This window comes from Lepidochelys kempii, chromosome 7 (assembly GCF_965140285.1).
Source record: "Lepidochelys kempii isolate rLepKem1 chromosome 7, rLepKem1.hap1, whole genome shotgun sequence".
NCBI classification, from domain to species: domain Eukaryota; kingdom Metazoa; phylum Chordata; order Testudines; family Cheloniidae; genus Lepidochelys; species Lepidochelys kempii.
Window position 1 is genome coordinate 32,160,952 of NC_136386.1, and position 16,843 is coordinate 32,177,794.

General features: G+C 48.8%; 3 protein-coding genes across 5 annotated transcripts; 2 read left to right on the forward strand and 1 right to left on the reverse strand.

The window, feature by feature from the left end:
* Positions 1-231: 231 nt before the first annotated feature.
* MRPL49 (mitochondrial ribosomal protein L49) lies at positions 232-6,340 on the reverse strand. 2 transcript variants are annotated; one of them, XM_073351876.1, is made up of 4 exons: positions 6,224-6,340; positions 5,833-5,998; positions 1,507-1,631; positions 232-397 (listed from the first exon to the last, which is right to left on the reverse strand). In XM_073351876.1, exons 1-4 carry the CDS (start codon positions 6,302-6,304, stop codon positions 251-253), a joined length of 519 nt encoding a protein of 172 aa, XP_073207977.1. In that variant the 5' UTR covers positions 6,305-6,340; the 3' UTR covers positions 232-250. The 2 variants fall into 2 exon arrangements, with proteins under 2 accessions (XP_073207977.1, XP_073207975.1); XM_073351874.1 differs by having other exon boundaries at positions 6,209-6,340.
* An 83-nt stretch (positions 6,341-6,423) lies between these two features.
* FAU (FAU ubiquitin like and ribosomal protein S30 fusion) lies at positions 6,424-10,688 on the forward strand. Of its 2 annotated transcripts, none has more exons than XM_073351878.1 (5): positions 6,424-6,507; positions 7,985-8,072; positions 9,165-9,309; positions 10,239-10,294; positions 10,526-10,688. In XM_073351878.1, the coding sequence occupies exons 2-5, from the start codon at positions 7,998-8,000 to the stop codon at positions 10,649-10,651; spliced, it is 402 nt and encodes a 133-aa protein (XP_073207979.1). In that variant the 5' UTR covers positions 6,424-6,507; positions 7,985-7,997; the 3' UTR covers positions 10,652-10,688. The 2 variants fall into 2 exon arrangements, with proteins under 2 accessions (XP_073207979.1, XP_073207978.1); XM_073351877.1 differs by lacking the exon at positions 6,424-6,507 and adding an exon at positions 7,385-7,499.
* Positions 10,689-11,899: 1,211 nt separating this feature from the next.
* ZNHIT2 (zinc finger HIT-type containing 2) lies at positions 11,900-13,478 on the forward strand. Its single transcript, XM_073351886.2, has one exon. It carries the CDS (start codon positions 11,972-11,974, stop codon positions 13,250-13,252), a length of 1,281 nt encoding a protein of 426 aa, XP_073207987.1. The 5' UTR covers positions 11,900-11,971; the 3' UTR covers positions 13,253-13,478.
* The last annotated feature ends 3,365 nt before the right edge of the window (positions 13,479-16,843 follow it).

Here is a 16,843-nt window from a genome sequence, read left to right on the forward strand (position 1 = left end):
ACAGCTCCCTCTCTTGGCAAAAAGCATTGTGCTGCTAGGACATTATGTGAACACTTCCCCTTTTCTGGATGGGGTATAATATGGAGGTTACTGGGACCTTGTTATGTCCCTGTGGATCCTTGCTGCTTTTGCATAAAAAGTAAGACTGGTTCATCTGGGTCGAGAATAGCTCTGAGCAAGAAAACACATCCTCCTCAGAAGGGGATAGATAGCATCAATCAGCACAAAGAAAACAGGATAGTTGGTTTATTTAAAACCCCTTGTTCAACAACCACTCTTTCAGTTCATTGTCAAAATAGCCCTTGATACGGATGCTGCAGGTGATTTCGTTGACTTGAATAGGTGGTGGTTTCCCAGCGAGCTGAGTGAGGAACTCCTTAACTTCCTCTTCCAGGGCCTGAGGTTAAAGAAACAGAACAAGAATACAGTCTCAATACAACTATCAAATAAGGACAGCCCAAAAGTTTAGGCATCAAACACTAGGCCATGCTTTCAGCAGTTAAGAGCTAGTTTGACTGTCTTTATTTAAAGCTGTGTAAGGCATAACACTAAACAGTTCAGAGATGTTATGTTGTTAATTAGGTCTTGTAGGAGCTGCCAGAACAGCAGTGTCAGTGCTCCAGCTAGTCTGGAATTTTGTTTCCTGGGGTGGTAGATGATTCGCTAACAAATATAACTCTCCATTTTCTGCATCCATGCAAGGAGGAAAGTGATCTCTCCTCAAGAAAAAAAGCTTTGCTCTTTATCCTGGACTAGTATAGCATCCCTATTAGCCTTTTTCCTAACTAATATCACTGTAGTGGCTGTTACCCTGGGGAATATGTAACTCTCTTACAAAGCTATATTTAGGGCCCTACCAAATTCATGGTCATGAAAAACGTGTCAAACCATGAAATCTGGTCTTGTGTGCTTTTACCCTGTACTATACAGATTTCATGGGGGGGAGACTAGTGTTTCTCAAATTGGGGGTCCTGACCCAAGACTGTTGCAGGGAGGTCACAAGGTTATTTTAGGGGGTTATGGTATTGCCATCCTTACTTCTTTGCTCATACCATGCCATGCTACCCTTACTTTTGCGCTGCTGCTGGCCAGCAGCTGCCATTCTCCAGCTGCTTAGCTCTGAAGGCAGTGCTGCCACCAACAGCGCAGAAGTAAGAGTAGCAGTACAGCAACCAACCCACACCCCCTCCCCACTCCTTTTCAAGTCAGGACACCTACAATTACAACACCACGAAATTTCAAATTTAAATAGCTGAAATGAAATTTACCATTTTTAAAATCCTGTGACTATGAATTTGACCAATATGAGCTGTGAATTGGTAGGGCCCTCGCTATATTCCTGTGATTGGCTGTGAAACTGACTTCTGCAGGACACATTCAATATACTTTCTCCTATTATTAAATTTGCTTTCCCTTTTGGGGTAAGGAGAATCACCGAATATGCATTGTTTAAGAATCTGTATTATCACTGGTAGGCTGTTAGGAATGCGTTGGAATGGCACGTACCCAGATATCTCCTTCGATTTTCCTGATGACAGTCATCCTCCTGTTGCCACTGGTGATGTCCTTATAGACTGGAACGTTGTGCATGCGGGAACGTCTCACAAAGTAAGGAAGGGCAGGTGGAGTATCTAACCAAAAAAAACCTGATTTCAACTCTAGGCCAGAGCACTGTTTGCTCTGCATGCTCCACTAGTGAGCCCAGATCAGAAAAGTGACCCTGGTGAAGCTCAAGTCATCTCAGTTTGCAACTCTACTCTCTGTACCACAAACTCCCAGTACCATCTAAAATCCAACTGGGTTGTTCCTGGCTAAGCCAGTCACTGGTAAAAATGCAGTCAGAATTTAGCTGACTTATGCATTATGGCAAAACAGATGCCTGCTCATATGCCAGTAGCTTTGCTAAAAAAATCTGACTGGAATAAATGTCACTTTTCTGATACCAACTGCTTAACAAGGCTTGTATTTCTCAAGCTTTAGAAACAGAGGGGTAAGCCTATTCCAGTCAAAGAGGCAGCATTACCTGCTGGAAGGACTACTACAAGCCTTGATCACTTTTTCTGTACCTTACTCTTAAAGCCACAAATCCTTGAAATAAAACATGCAAGCAACAGTGACGGTAGCTCAAATTAAGTTACAGGAAGCAAGAACAGAGTTAGGGGCCAGTTTGTGTTGTTAGAAGTTAAAAAAAAAAAAAAAAAAAGTACTACAGGTTGGATGCCTTCTGATCTGAGAAAATGTATCTTTTTGCTCTAGGCTCATATACCCTTTAGGGTTATGCAGCACTGTGGGGGGAAATTTTCAGAGAGACAAATGGCACCCAGCTCTTTAACTGTATGAAAACTTTCTCAGACTAAAAACAATAATCTGAGTCATAGGAATATAACACTGTGACCAAAACCCTCTACTTTAATATCACATGGAAAAATGTTTTGAGGAGCATACGGGACTTGCCAACATTCAGTGCATTTACTGCACCATAACCCATAATCTGGTGGAAAAAACATAGGCGTGACACTAGTTCCCTTTCACTTAAGAGCACTGGATGTTCTAAGATACTCTAGAACAGTGGTCACCATGATCCCAGAGGATCTCCCAGTCTATCGCAGTCTCTGGCAGTGTAGCGGGGCTGCTGCTAAGGCTTGCTCTCTGTCTGCCGTGGGCCCCAGGGGTGGGGGAGAGCAGGGGTCTCCCTCTGCATACTATTGCTACCTGCAAGCACTGCCCACGTAGCTCCCATTGGCCAGGAACAGGGAGCTGTGGCCAATGGCAGATGCAGCGCTTGCAGAGCCATGTGCCCCCTGCATGGGCATGTTGGTCCCTCTCAGGAGTGGAGCGGGGCAGACAGCCTGCCTTAGCCTCGCTGCGTTGCCGACCAGGAGCCACCCACAGTAAGTGTCACCCAGCAGGAGGCTGCACCCCAGAGCCAGCACCCCAAACCTCCTCCTGCACCCTGACACTCTGCCCCAGCCCTGACCCCCCCCCGTACTGAAACTCCCTCACAGAGCTTCGCAAAAAGAAAAGGAGGACTTGTGGCACCTTAGAGACTAACCAATTTATTAGAGCATAAGCTTTCGTGAGCTACAGCTCACTTCCTCAGATGCATATCGTGGAAACTGCAGCAGGCTTTATATATACACAGAGAATATGAAACAATACCTATTCCCACCCCACTGTCCTGCTGGTAATAGCTTATCTAAAGTGATTTCCAGCACAAATCCAGGTTTTCTCACCCTCCACCCCCCCACACAAATTCACTCTCCTCCTGGTGATAGCCCATCCAAAGTGACAACTCTTTACACAATGTGCATGACAAACAAGCTGGGCTATTTCCTGCATAAATCCAGGTTCTCACATCCCCCCACCCCCATACACACACAAACTCACTCTCCTGCTGGTAATAGCTCATCCAAACTGACCACTCTTCAAGTTAAAATCCAAGTTAAACCAGAACATCTGGGGGGGGGGGGGGTAGGAAAAAACAAGAGGAAACAGGCTACCTTGCATAATGACTTAGCCACTCCAAGTCTCTATTTAAGCCTAAATTAATAGTATCCAATTTGCAAATGAATTCCAATTCAGCAGTTTCTCGCTGGAGTCTGGATTTGAAGTTTTTTTGTTTTAAGATAGCGACCTTCATGTCTGTGATCGCGTGACCAGAGAGATTGAAGTGTTCTCCGACTGGTTTATGAATGTTACAATTCTTGACATCTGATTTGTGTCCATTTATTCTTTTACGTAGAGACTGTCCAGTTTGACCAATGTACATGGCAGAGGGGCATTGCTGGCACATGATGGCATATATCACATTGGTGGATGTGCAGGTGAACGAGCCTCCAATGTGATATATGCCATCATGTGCCAGCAATGCCCCTCTGCCATGTACATTGGTCAAACTGGACAGTCTCTACGTAAAAGAATAAATGGACACAAATCAGATGTCAAGAATTGTAACATTCATAAACCAGTCGGAGAACACTTCAATCTCTCTGGTCACGCGATCACAGACATGAAGGTCGCTATCTTAAAACAAAAAAACTTCAAATCCAGACTCCAGCGAGAAACTGCTGAATTGGAATTCATTTGCAAATTGGATACTATTAATTTAGGCTTAAATAGAGACTTGGAGTGGCTAAGTCATTATGCAAGGTAGCCTGTTTCCTCTTGTTTTTTCCTACCCCCCCCCCCCCAGATGTTCTGGTTTAACTTGGATTTTAACTTGAAGAGTGGTCAGTTTGGATGAGCTATTACCAGCAGGAGAGTGAGTTTGTGTGTGTATGGGGGTGGGGGGATGTGAGAACCTGGATTTATGCAGGAAATAGCCCAGCTTGTTTGTCATGCACATTGTGTAAAGAGTTGTCACTTTGGATGGGCTATCACCAGCAGGAGAGTGAATTTGTGTGGGGGGGGTGGAGGGTGAGAAAACCTGGATTTGTGCTGGAAATCACTTTAGATAAGCTATTACCAGCAGGACAGTGGGGTGGGAATAGGTATTGTTTCATATTCTCTGTGTATATATAAAGCCTGCTGCAGTTTCCACGATATGCATCTGAGGAAGTGAGCTGTAGCTCACGAAAGCTTATGCTCTAATAAATTGGTTAGTCTCTAAGGTGCCACAAGTCCTCCTTTTCTTTTTGCGAATACAGACTAACACGGCTGCTACTCTGAAACCTCACAGAGCTTGCATCTCTCACCCTCTACTGCACCCCAACCCCCTGCTCCAGGCTCAGCCCAGTGCTCCTTCCCACAGTGAACCCCCCAGCCCAGAGTCCACACCCCCTCCTGAACCTCAACCCTCTACCCCAGCCCAGTGAAAGTGAGTGAGGTTGGAGAAGAGCAAGCAGAGGAGATGGGGGGATGGAGTGAGTGGGGCAGGTCTTTGGGAAAGTGGGGTGGGGGGGTGTTGATGCTGGGTTGCCCTTAAATTCAAAAAAGTGATCTTGCGCATAAAAAAGGTTGGAGACCACTGGTCTAGCTCAGGCCAAAGCTGGTCTTCCTCACAACAGCACCATTTTGGACTCATTTTATTGGTGGGAGGAGCTAGTCAATGCAGAACTGGGATACAGGCACAGCACACTAAATCAGCACTCAACAACAAAAACAGCGAGGAGTGCGGTGGCACCTTAAAGATTAACAGATTTATTTGGGCATAAGCTTTCGTGGGTAAAAAACCCACTTCTTCAGATGCATGGAGTGAAAATTACAGATACAGGCATAAATATATATTGGTACATGAAGACAGTTACCTTACACATGGAGAACTTCCCTTCTCTTCATGTACCAATATATATTTATGCCTGTATCTGTAATTTTCACTCCATGCATCTGAAGAAGTGGGTTTTTTACCCACGAAAGCTTATGCCCAAATAAATCTGTTAATCTTTAAGGTGCCACCGCACTCCTCGCTATTTTTGTGGATACAGACTAACATGGCTACCCTTCTGCTACTTGGCATTCAAGAACAATTGCTACAAGTAAGCTTGGCAGAATTTGATTATTTGTTTGTTTTTGAAGGATAATATCAATGTTTTATGCAGCTTTTTCAATTTAAATTTCCAGTTGTGCAAAATCATGGATTTGAAGCATTTTATTGATTTAAATGTTCACAGTTGTGGGAAATTAAAGACATATTGAAATTAAAAGTTAAAGCTTTATATCCATTAAAATACAAACTCATCACATATCAAAATATATAAAGTAAATATCCTTAAACCAAATTAAGTTCTCAAGCAGTATTTTTATGTGGACTATCTGTAAATGTCAATTATCAACAGCAATATTTCAGTGGTTTGGGTGCATGCAGTGAAATTGACGGGTGCCCCATACGGTTACCTGATGGCGCTCTCCAGCCAGACGGGGTGGGGTACTGGGCGTGTTTGGGGGGAGCAGGAATTCTGGTGGGTGGAATGAGTCTCTCCACAAATTTATATTCTTCAGTGGATTCCACAATCCCGGGATAATGGGGGTGGTGGGTCTCAGTTTTGTCCCGGGACGGATTCTGAAATGCAAGGGGGGGGAGGGTAAATAACCGTCAGGTGCTATCCCGCCTGCAGCAGCCACGCGCTGCCTGTCCCGCCCCACGGCGGGCGCCGTTTCAGTGCGGGGCAGGAGAGCCACCCTCTAGCCGCGTAGCGCTGCGGGGGGGCCGGGGAGTCCGGGCTGCAGGCGGTAAGGACGATCCGGCCACCTGAGCCCCCGTCCGCGGTACCTGCTGGGGAGTCACCTGCAGCAGCCGCCGGGCCCCCGCGCCCCACACGCTACCCGGCCGCCTCCTCAGCCCCGCTAGGGCTACGGTCGCCGCCATTTTGCTGCCGCGTCCGGCTGGGACCGCGGGGAGGGGGCGGGTTGTGACGTAAAAATAGGACGCCTCCGCGGGCGACAGCCGATTGCGTATGACGTGACGCTTTACGCACCGCGCGCGTCTCCCTGTACGTATATCAGTGTGCGCGCTCCTAGTCAACTCCTTTTTCTTTCCGGCTCCATTTTGTACGGTGGCGGCGTCTCGTGGTGAGTGAGGCCCCGGTGTCCTGCCCGCCTGAGAGCGCGGCCTCGGGGCGCTCCGCGGGGCTGGATCAGGTGGTGGGGGACGCCGGCGGGAGCGTTGGTTTGGTGAGAGGGAGGGCAGGGATTCAGAGCGGGGCGGGACACGACACGAAGCAGCCCTCGCCTCTCCCGTCCCCCGGCGACTCGTGGTTCGGGGGCACCCGCGGGCGGCAGGGGGCGGCTGGCCGGCCGCTGTGGTGCGGGTAGGAAACCCCTTGGGTGAGTGAAGGGAGGAGGCTCCCCCGCCTCTTCCTCCGGTGGGCCAGGCGCCTCGCTGGCCTGGTCTGGAACAAAGAGGCCCAACGAGGGAAGGGCCGATGGGTCTGACAGGCAAACGGTGAGAGCGGTTGAGGCTGACTGCAGTTCTGGATTGTGACTGGTGAGGAGATCCCTGGATGGTGCCGGGTGCCTTGTGTCGCCCCCCAGATTGCTGGTGATTGGGAAGTGGCTCCCCATTCTGCATCTCTTGGTAAAGTTGGCTAGCTCAGCTGGGCACTTTTAATCCTCGTTCCCTAGTGAACCACTCCTGGCTTCTATCCCCAGATCTGGGAGGAAAGTGGAGTCAGTGGGTGTCAGAGCAGGGGAGGGCTGGGTATCAGAACTCCTGGGTTCTGTTTCAGGGGCATACTAAGGATGCTGCTAAAAAGCGTATCCAAACTTCCACTTTAGACAACCTTTCAAACTAATCCAGGCCCAGCAGGTGGCATTGATTTTTTTTACCAGTACCGTCTGTTGCTGGGGTGGCAGCAAAGTCCATCTGGGGAGGAACGTCAGTAAAGTTTCCTTGTTTATGCCCTAGCAGATCTGCTAGGGAAGGTGCAGAGACTGACTTTGTTGGGAGGGTGCAGAGACTGACTTTGGCTAGACTGTGCTCGATCTGGGGTACTCAGAGCAGAATTCCAGGGCCTTTGGAGATTCCTGCCTTTGCCAGGGTTTGTGTATCCTGATTGCATTGTGTAAGTAATGATTTACTGCTGCAGGCTTAGTCACTTAACTTATGTTTCAATATGGGATTCACAGCTAGAGAAGGAGGCTGGAAGTCAGGTCTTTTGAGTTCCTTCACTTGCTCTTGTGTTTTAAGCAAGTGACAGGACTTATGGGTTCTGTTTCTGGGTTTGTCACTGGCTCTGGAAGGGTGGGTGGAGGGAGTGGGGCCTAGTTTTTACAACAAGGGTGCTGGTAGTCAAGACTCCTGGGTTCTATTCCTGGGTGTTTCACTGGCTCATGGTGTCTGCTTGTTTTCTGTTTGGGTTTTTATCTGTAGAGCTCCCAGTAGGTTACTGGGTAGCTGCGGTGAAATCTGACAAGTAAGCTGCGTGTGTCTCTCAGCCTGTCTAATGTAATGTAGCCACAGAATGCGACACCTAACGTTTTTAGCCTGCTGTGGGAATGGCCTGATCTTGGGTAACTTGCTCTAACTCTTCTTGTTCTGTCCACTCAGCATAGCTGGAACCATGCAGCTGTTCATCCGTGCTCAGAACCTGCACACCCTTGAGGTGTCTGGACAGGAAACAGTAGCTCACATTAAGGTAAGGATTCACTAGCCACATACTTTTTTTGTGCCCCACCCCATGTCGCCCTAAACATGTCTGTTGGGCTTTTCAGTGCATCCTTCAGCTGATTGCTCCTGCCCGAGGGGAGGGGAAGGAGCAGAATTGCTGCTGATTTCTGATCATAAATATTGGCAAAGAAAGTATTGGGCACTGCATGTCTCTTTCCTCTGCTTGATCTGTGTTGAAGGTAGCCTTATGAGAGAATCCTAGGAACATGGCTGCCCAAAGCTGGAACACATCAGGCTTTGATCTTGACATTATACACTGTGTATGTGCTTCCAAGTCCAGAACTTGGATGGAAGACCTTCACAGAAAGCCATGGTGCTCTGGAGTTGAGTCAGTAAGGGGCATTCTGCTGATTCCAGTGTCCCAGCATGGTATTGGAAAGGGCTGTGCTGCAGGGGGTGGGGTGGGATTGAGCCCAGGAGGGGTTGCTCTCACCTCTGAGTCAATGCTGGACTCAACCAGTGCTCCCTGGTGTCTGCTCCTTCAGAAGAAATATTAAATGTTCCTGATTGCTTATCATTAAAATACCTCTGGCACTTTGTGACACCAAATTGTAATTGACGTAATTGCATTTGGCCTTGCAGTTTGAATGAAGGGCTGTTAGTTTCACCCTATAACTCAGTGGTACCCCTCCCCACTGCCACTCTAATCAATTTGGTCAGGCTTTTCTATAACTCCTGTCTGTCCTAGTGTATGGATTCTTTTCCCTCCATGGCATTTACCCCATTCATATCCCCAGAGACTGTTGGAATGCATCATCTCTTTCCCTGCAAAGCCAGTCTCCACAGATCTAACTCTCCTCCTGAATCAGTTCTTCTCACTCCTGATCTGTGTCAGTGGGATCTGAACTCCTTCCAACCACTCAGCCCTTTTAGCATTGTGCTGCCCAGAAAGAAACTCTTTGATCTGGGATATTGTGCCCCCCTGGATAGCACACCTCTACCTCATGTTATGGGGAGGATTACAGTGACGCCTGCTGACTTGAGGAAGGTGCTTGATTAGCTTTGCTCTCCTGGCCTTACCAGCTGACTGTACCCCTCTGTACCTTGTGTCTCCTATCAGGCTCACATTGAGTCCCTGGAGGGCATCGCACCTGAGGATCAGGTGGTTCTCTTGGGTGGAACTCCCTTGGAGGATGAATCTCTCATTGGGCAATGTGGCATCAGCGAGTTTACCACCCTGGAGGTGGCTGCTCGCATGCTGGGTGGTAAGTATTAAAAGGTTCTGGGAGAGGTGGACTAGACTCAATTTCCAGATAAAGCTCCTGGACAGGTGGAAGAGGCATGCAAAAGAGATCCAGCCCACTGTGCTCTTTAGCTGGGTTTCAAAAGTGGATGGCCAAGCTGTTAACTCCACCAGCTACAGCAGAGTCTTGCTAGACTAAGACCACTGTAGCCATTGGGGCTCTGAATGGTGCATGAGATGCCAGAGGACCTGGAGGATGCCTGTGTAAAACAAGCTTGCTGGGTCTCTGCCCAGTGTACAGGGATTCACATCAGACAGCACTGAGAGGCCCCGCATATTCAGTCTGTGGCCCCTCAGAGTGAATAGAACATACTGAACTCCCCTCCAGTCCAGGACTGAGGCCCGTTGGGTTGGTTGTGGGAACCTTGTCAGTCCTTTGAGGTACATTTATACTGTGATTTTAAAAAAAAAAAAACCCTCCCAAACAACAATACCCACAGCACAGTCTGAGCATTGATCAGCTGACTCAGGCTGTGGGGCTAAAAATAGTAGTGTAGATGTTCTGGCTGGAGCCAGAGCTCTGAGACTCCCTGCTCACATGATCTCAGAGCCTAAGCTCCAGCCTGAGCCAGAAAGTCTACGCTGAAGTTCTGTAGCCCTGTGAGAATAAGTCAGCAGATCTGGGCCAGCCATGGTCTTAGTCTTCTATTGTAGACATACCCTTAGAGGCCCCCAGTCACCCATGTCTCTTTTACAAAGGAGGTTGAGGAACCAGTTACCAGGGCACTGGTGACACATGGGTTAACTTAAAGGACTGGTGAATAAAGTGCAGGCCCTGGAATAACAAAGTTGAGATGAATCTGGCCACCAGGGCAACTGTCCCAGCCACACTGTACATATTACCCAGTGTCCTGTGGCGCTGAGTGCAGCTCTCCTGATTTCTCTCCCCAGGTAAGGTCCATGGCTCCCTGGCTCGTGCTGGGAAGGTGAGAGGCCAGACTCCCAAGGTAAGTGATTCTTTTGGTGCATTGATGTAACCTCACCGAAGGGGGGTAGTGGGGGGGAGCTGTTTCACGTGCTGCAGACTGAGGGTTTGTTGCACTTTATCAGTAAACACTTTGAGACCACCACAGCCTTGTGGTTCACACAGTGGGACTAGGAGCCAGGAGTCCTGGGTCTAGAATGGGAGTGCCCCCTCTTGGCATGTTGCTAAGCTAACTGTGCTCTCTCCCTCAAAGGTTGCCAAGCAAGAGAAGAAGAAGAAGAAGACTGGCCGTGCCAAGAGACGCATGCAGTACAACCGGCGTTTTGTCAATATCGTGCCAGGCTTTGGCAAGAAGAAGGGCCCCAATGCTAACTCCTAAATGACACACCTCACCCAATAAAGCAGATGTCACCCAAGCGTGCTGTCTTGTGGCTGCTTTCATTCTCGAGGTCTGGGGGGGAGGGGAGGCATTCTCTTCTCCCTCCGCTTGCATGTGAGCTGGCTTTGTTCAAGATGCCCTTGAGTCCCAGCCACTCTCAACCACTCCTGCCTGCTTGTGCTTCAGATTCCTCTGGGGCACTTCAAGGGAGGGAACCAGCTGTGAGAGACTGAGAGAGAGAAGTTGAGAAGGAGCTAGGACAACTGGGGATGACCCATAGGTTGCCCTACCTGTGGTCTTCACTCTGAGTTTACATACCACTGCATGTTCGCTGAAGCCTCTGTACATTTCATGTCCTGTAGGCAACCTTCATTACTGGCACTGCAAGCAGGCAGGGGAATGAGTTCTGATTTTGTCTCTCTATGGGCTGAATTCTGAACGCTCCCAGTATGTCTCCCTGGGGCTTCTCATTTTGGTGCCCAAAATCTAGTGGGGGGGTGGGGAGAAACCCTTCTGGAAGCTGTAGCTATGATGAGCAGGCAACTGTTTATCCTCTGCTTAAACAGATTAGTAGAAACAAAGAACAAAAAGACTGATTGTGTGCTCTGAGCTGTGCACTAGCTCAGTCCTGTTCTCCACTTCATTTAGACTAAAGCATGGAAGACATGAGCAGGGCTCTAGTGTTGATCACTTCGGATAGCTGGAGTCTGTGTGCTTCTGTGCACCAGTTTCTCCATCTCTAATATAGAGATGATACTTCCAAGGCAGTTATGGCTTAATGTGTCAGCATTTGAGAAGTGCTGGGACAAAAGGGTCGAGTGTTACTCCACCTGCCTTTTGAGTGATGATGCTGTGCGGCCATGCTGCTGCTTTTGGTATTGCTGGGTCTAATTCTGGGACGAAGGAAATGTACAGACTTCCATGGGACTTTATTCTGCAAGAACCTGATGCAGTTTTGCTGCAGCTGCCTCTGCGTGTGGAGCAGGCTTTTTTTTTTCCTGGCAGCTGTAGTAGTGACGCGGGTGATCAACGCTGTGACTATTCAGATATAGGTGCCAGCCTTGCAAGGGCAGGGGCGGCCACAATGCCGCCGACTGTCATACCCTGAAACAGCGTGACCCTACGCCGGGGTCGCCGGAAATAGCCGAACCGGGGGGGGGGGGGAGTTCCGAAGCTGAGAGGCGAAACGCCCGAGCGTTTCCGAATCTAGGGCGGAATTCTTCGAAGTTGTACGAGCCCTTCCGAGCCGAAAACAGAAATAGCCGAACCACACAGTGGCGGTTGCGAACCCCCTCGAGCGCCTCTGAGGTGAAGGCGGAAATGCCCGAGCGGTGGCGGAAATGCCCGAGCGCTGCCAAGATGGAGGCGGCTGAGCCCTGCGGCCTGTGTCTGCGGGAGCGGGCCGCCTACACGTGCCCCCGCTGTAACATGCGTTTCTGTTCGGTGCCCTGTTACCAAGGCCACGGGGCCTGCGCCGAGGCTTTCCACCGCCGGCAGCTGCTGCTCCGGCTCCAGGGCCAGCGGGGGGACCCGGCCTCCCGAACCCGCCTGAAAGAAGCCCTGCTCCGGCTGCGGGAGCTACGCGAGCTCGGGGATGCGGAGCCCCAGCTAGGCCGTGACCCTGAGGACCAGGACGACGGTCTGTGGGAGCGGCTCAATCCGGCCGAAAAGGCCGCCTTTCAGCGCCTGCTGAGCAGCGGGGAGATTGGAGCCTTTCTGCCCCCGTGGAGGCCCTGGTGGTGGGGATGGGGCCGGGGGCTGGTCCAGGAGCTGGGGGGTGCTGAGGGTGCCCAACCCCCTGCTGCCCAGAAGTCAGAGAAGAAGACCCCAAGCTCGGCACCCATCCACCAGCCACTGGTACCCCAAAGTGCTTCCCCCCCCATGGGCACCCAGCAGCCACAAGCGAGCTCAAGTATGGTACCCACCCAGCAACCTGAAGAAATGCCAAGCCCAGTTCCTGCTGTGCCTGCATCTGTTCCACCACTGAGCTCCCTGACCTGCAGCCCAGCCTCACCCCTGGTGTGTTTCCAGCTGCCTAATGTCCTTTATGCCTACGTCTTCGCCCTCACCCTCTACAATGGGGACTTGAGTGAAGATGAGCTGCTGCCTGAGTTCTCTGACATGGTCCTCGATGTCGCTGGGGCATTGGGTGCCAAGCAGGTCTTCCACTCCACAGCAGAGGCGCTGCAGGCTTCCCTCCAGGCAGTGACAGCCAGCCGGTACCCTGAGTGCCCCCTGGGGAATGCAGGTGCTATGATGGCAGTGGCCCAGATCCTGATGGGGGAGAATCAAGCCATGCAGAAAGGCTACAGCCTGGCAGCCCTCTCCCATCTTGCCAGGCTGCTGGGCAAGGCCAAGAAACTGGTGCCAACAGAGGAACGGCCCAGGGTGTATGGCGCCAAGAAGAAGTGTGAATTTCTGCTCTCCTGGGTCAATGAGAACCAGGAATCTTTGACTGTCCTGGCTCTAGAAGTGCAAAGGGAATATAAAACCCATTTGGAGGCAGTCAAAGAAGTGGATGTAGTTACCAAAGAACTGGAGAAGATGTGGGGTGGGAAACTGCCCCCTGCAAAAAAGCCATTGATCGAGGAGTTGGACTGACGGCTGGAACTTAGTCATCCCTAAAACCTTCCACACTTAAAACATTGGGGGATTTGAGTGGAATTGGACCCATTTAGAGACCAGATTATTTTTTTAAGTGGGAAAAACTGAATGAACCCTCTCTTGGTGAATAGCTATTTTAGATAAATCCACCACACTGAGTCTTGGCACAAATGTTGATCTGGTTTCTAGGGAGTTGACCTGTTGCAATAAAAAGAGCAAAGCAGCTGGCTGTGTGCATTCCTGTCTTCCATTCAGCAGGACCCTTGGTGTGTTCCATGCGCTTAAAGCTTTGGCTGTTACTTTGTTGGTTTCAGAGTTGGTGTGTTTCCCACTGGTGCTGCAGAAACCTCTAGCTGGTCACAGAGTCCCATACTATGTGTTTTATATCCTACCAAGTATAGATTTTTTGCAGAAATCATCAATAAAAGGACAGCTAGACACCACCATAGCTAGAGTTGCTGTAAACTAGAAAACTAGCATTGCAAGGACAAACATACTCTGCATCCTTACATCAGTGCTGACAGCTGTTATAAACCACTCAACATCAATAACAGACCATGAAAAGTCCTTTCTTTCCTGTGCATTAATATGGGAGATGTATTCCCCCAAGTCCTACTCTGCATCATTAGACTGGAGCTTCAGCTGAAATAAGTAAAAAAGCTTCTGTTGAGAGAGAGGCCGAACCCATTCACAGCTCAGGAGAGAGTGAGAGACAGTGGCAGGAAAGAGAGCGAATGAGTATCAGGTATTTTTAAGATCTGATATTTTAATGTATGTAGTCTTATCTAGTTAATATTTATTTAGCTCTCTAAGCTATTCTAACTGATCACTGTGGCAGGAATGTAAGAATTGCTGGCCTGGATGAGACTCATGGTCCATCTAGTTCAGTATCCTATCTGTGACACTGCTCCAGATGCTTCAGAGGAAAGTGTAAAAACCCCACAGTAGGCAGATGTAATGTAATCTGCCCTTGCTGCTCTGTAGGAGTTAGACTGGCTTTAAGACCTGAATAGCAAGGTTTAATATTCCTTCCATAATGTTGTTTTGAATTATGATAACTGGATATTCTTGATATTCATATAAATAGTTTATTCCTTTTTTAATCTTGCTGAATTCTTCACCTCAATGACTTCCTGTGGCAGTGACTTCCACAGTCTAACAATATGTTGTCTGCAAAAGGTGTGTTTCATTTTATCAGTGACACAAAATGCACAGCATGGGACTTTGATTAAAGGTTTGCAGGATTGTTGGAAAATAGGCCCATTTCCAAACTGCCCTTAGGGTGTCACAGGTGAATTTCATGGTGTCTCAAGGAGAGGGATGTTGTCCCCTAAATATTTTTGGAAAGCTATTGGTGTCCCTAAGTCCCATTGGTTTGGTGTGATTAGTTAGAACACCTTAGTCTTACACTCTGTCCTATGGGGCCGGTGATGGGTGGAAGGCTTCATAGAATGATACCCTAAGGTTTTGGTGTGAGAGGTTGAATTTGTAGCCCTTCAGGGCATGCTGCACAGCCTGTCTGTTCTTTTGCTTGGGGCTGAGAGCCAGCTACGGATTGAGAACCATTGGGCATTTTATTTGTGGTGGGTTGGTTGAGTGAGGGAGAATCAGTGGGGAAGGGAGAAGTCATGAAAGCTCTGGGGCTTAATCCAATAGAATATGTATGAATTTAAAATAATACCTAGCTCTTATAATGGTATCCAATTGACCGCAACCTACCTCAAATTCCTTTGCCCAGCCAAAGAAGGGTTAGGGTGTAAACTTCGAACTAGCATTAACCTATCCTGGGTGGAGTGTGGTCCTATGATCTGAGAACTCCATTTGGGCACTAGCTTATGACTCAGCTTTACTGAGTTTAACTCCCTGCTCTGACATAGACTTCCTATGTGACCTTGGGAAAGCCGCTTAGCCTTTCTCTGCCTCAGTTTCTTCATCAGTACAATAGGGATAATAGCACTGCCCTACCACATTGGGATGTTATGAGGACAAATACGTTAAAAGGTTGTAAGGTCCTTGGATACCACTGTGTTTGGGGCCATATCAGTATCCAAGTGTACATCTATGCTTTTATAAAAGATCTGTGGCCCAGCTGCAGCTGGCCAGATCACCTGACATGGGCTGGGGCTGTGGAGCTATAAAATTGCAATGCAGATGTTCAGGCTGGGGCTGGACTCTGAGACTCTCCCTGCTCACTGGGATCTCAGTTCCCCGGGCTCCAGCCCAAGAGTCTACACTGCAACTTTATTGCCCTGCAGCATAAGCCCCCCGAATCTGAGTCAGCTGACCTAAGACACTGTGCCATGTTGTTTTTTTAATCAAAGTGTAGATGTACCTTAGGCTACACGGAGGGAAATGAGTTACTGAAGGTCATCCAGCAGGCCAGTGGCAGACTAACACGGCTGTTACTCTGAGAGCTGGGAATAGAACCCCAATCTGCTGAGTCCCAGTGCTCTATCCTCTAAGCCACATGGCCATAAACATCTAATCCTTGGCTATAGGCCTTCAGGGAATCAGAATAACATGTTCCATGCAGACACCATTCTGTATCAGTCTGCAGGGTTTTCCTGACTGCTGCTGACTCTTCCTTGGCTTCAGAGCCTGCGGCCTTTCTGAATGTCCCATACCCCACAAACACTTAGTTGAGACTACGATGTAGCCTTTTATGTTGGTACACGATTGAGCTCTGTGGGCCTGTCATGGACCTAAGGCCTAAAGGGACCATTGTGATCATCCAGTTTGTTTTTTCCCCATCCCCCACAGATGGGCTGTAGAATTTTCCCCAGAAGCTAGATTAAAGCATGTGTTTTAGAAAGAGATCTAGTTTTGCTTTAAAGACTCCAGGTGGTGGCCAACCCACCCTCCCCTGGTGAGCTGTTCCAGTGTTTATCACCTTCCCTGCTAGGAAATTGCTTTATTTCAAGATTACATTTGTCTAACTTCAACTTCCAGCCATTGGATCTTGCTGTGCCTTCCTCTGCTAGACTGAAAAGCCCCATTTATCAGATACTCAGACAGCCCCAGGCGCAGAAAAGAGCTCCTAGGCCAATGAGGGGAGTAGAGAGGCAACCTTACGAGAGGAGACTGAAAGAGTAGGTTTGTTTAGCCTGGCCATTAAAGGGTGAGAGGGGAATCTAATCATGCTCTATAAATGCACAAAAGGGATAAATCATGGGAGGGAGAAGAGCTATTGAAGCTAAAGAACAATGTTGGCACAAGGACAAGTAAGGATAAAATGTCAAGAAATCAACTGAGGCTGGAAATGAGAAGAAGATTTCTACCCATCAGGGGAGGGAGGTTTTGAAGCAGACTCCCCCTGAAAGGAGTGTTGCCTATTTGGTTGATTGTTTCCTAGAATCATATCATAGACTTTAAGGTCGGAAGGGACCATTATGATAGTCTAGTTTGACCTCCTGTACAACACAGGCCACAGAATCTCACCCATCCACTCCTGTAACAAACCTCTCACCTATGTCTGAGCTATTGAAGTCCTCAAATCGTGGTTGAAAGACTTCGAGGTGCAGAGAATCCTTCATCAAGTGACCCGTGCCCCACGCTTCAGAGGAAGGCAAAAAACCCCCAGGGCCTCTG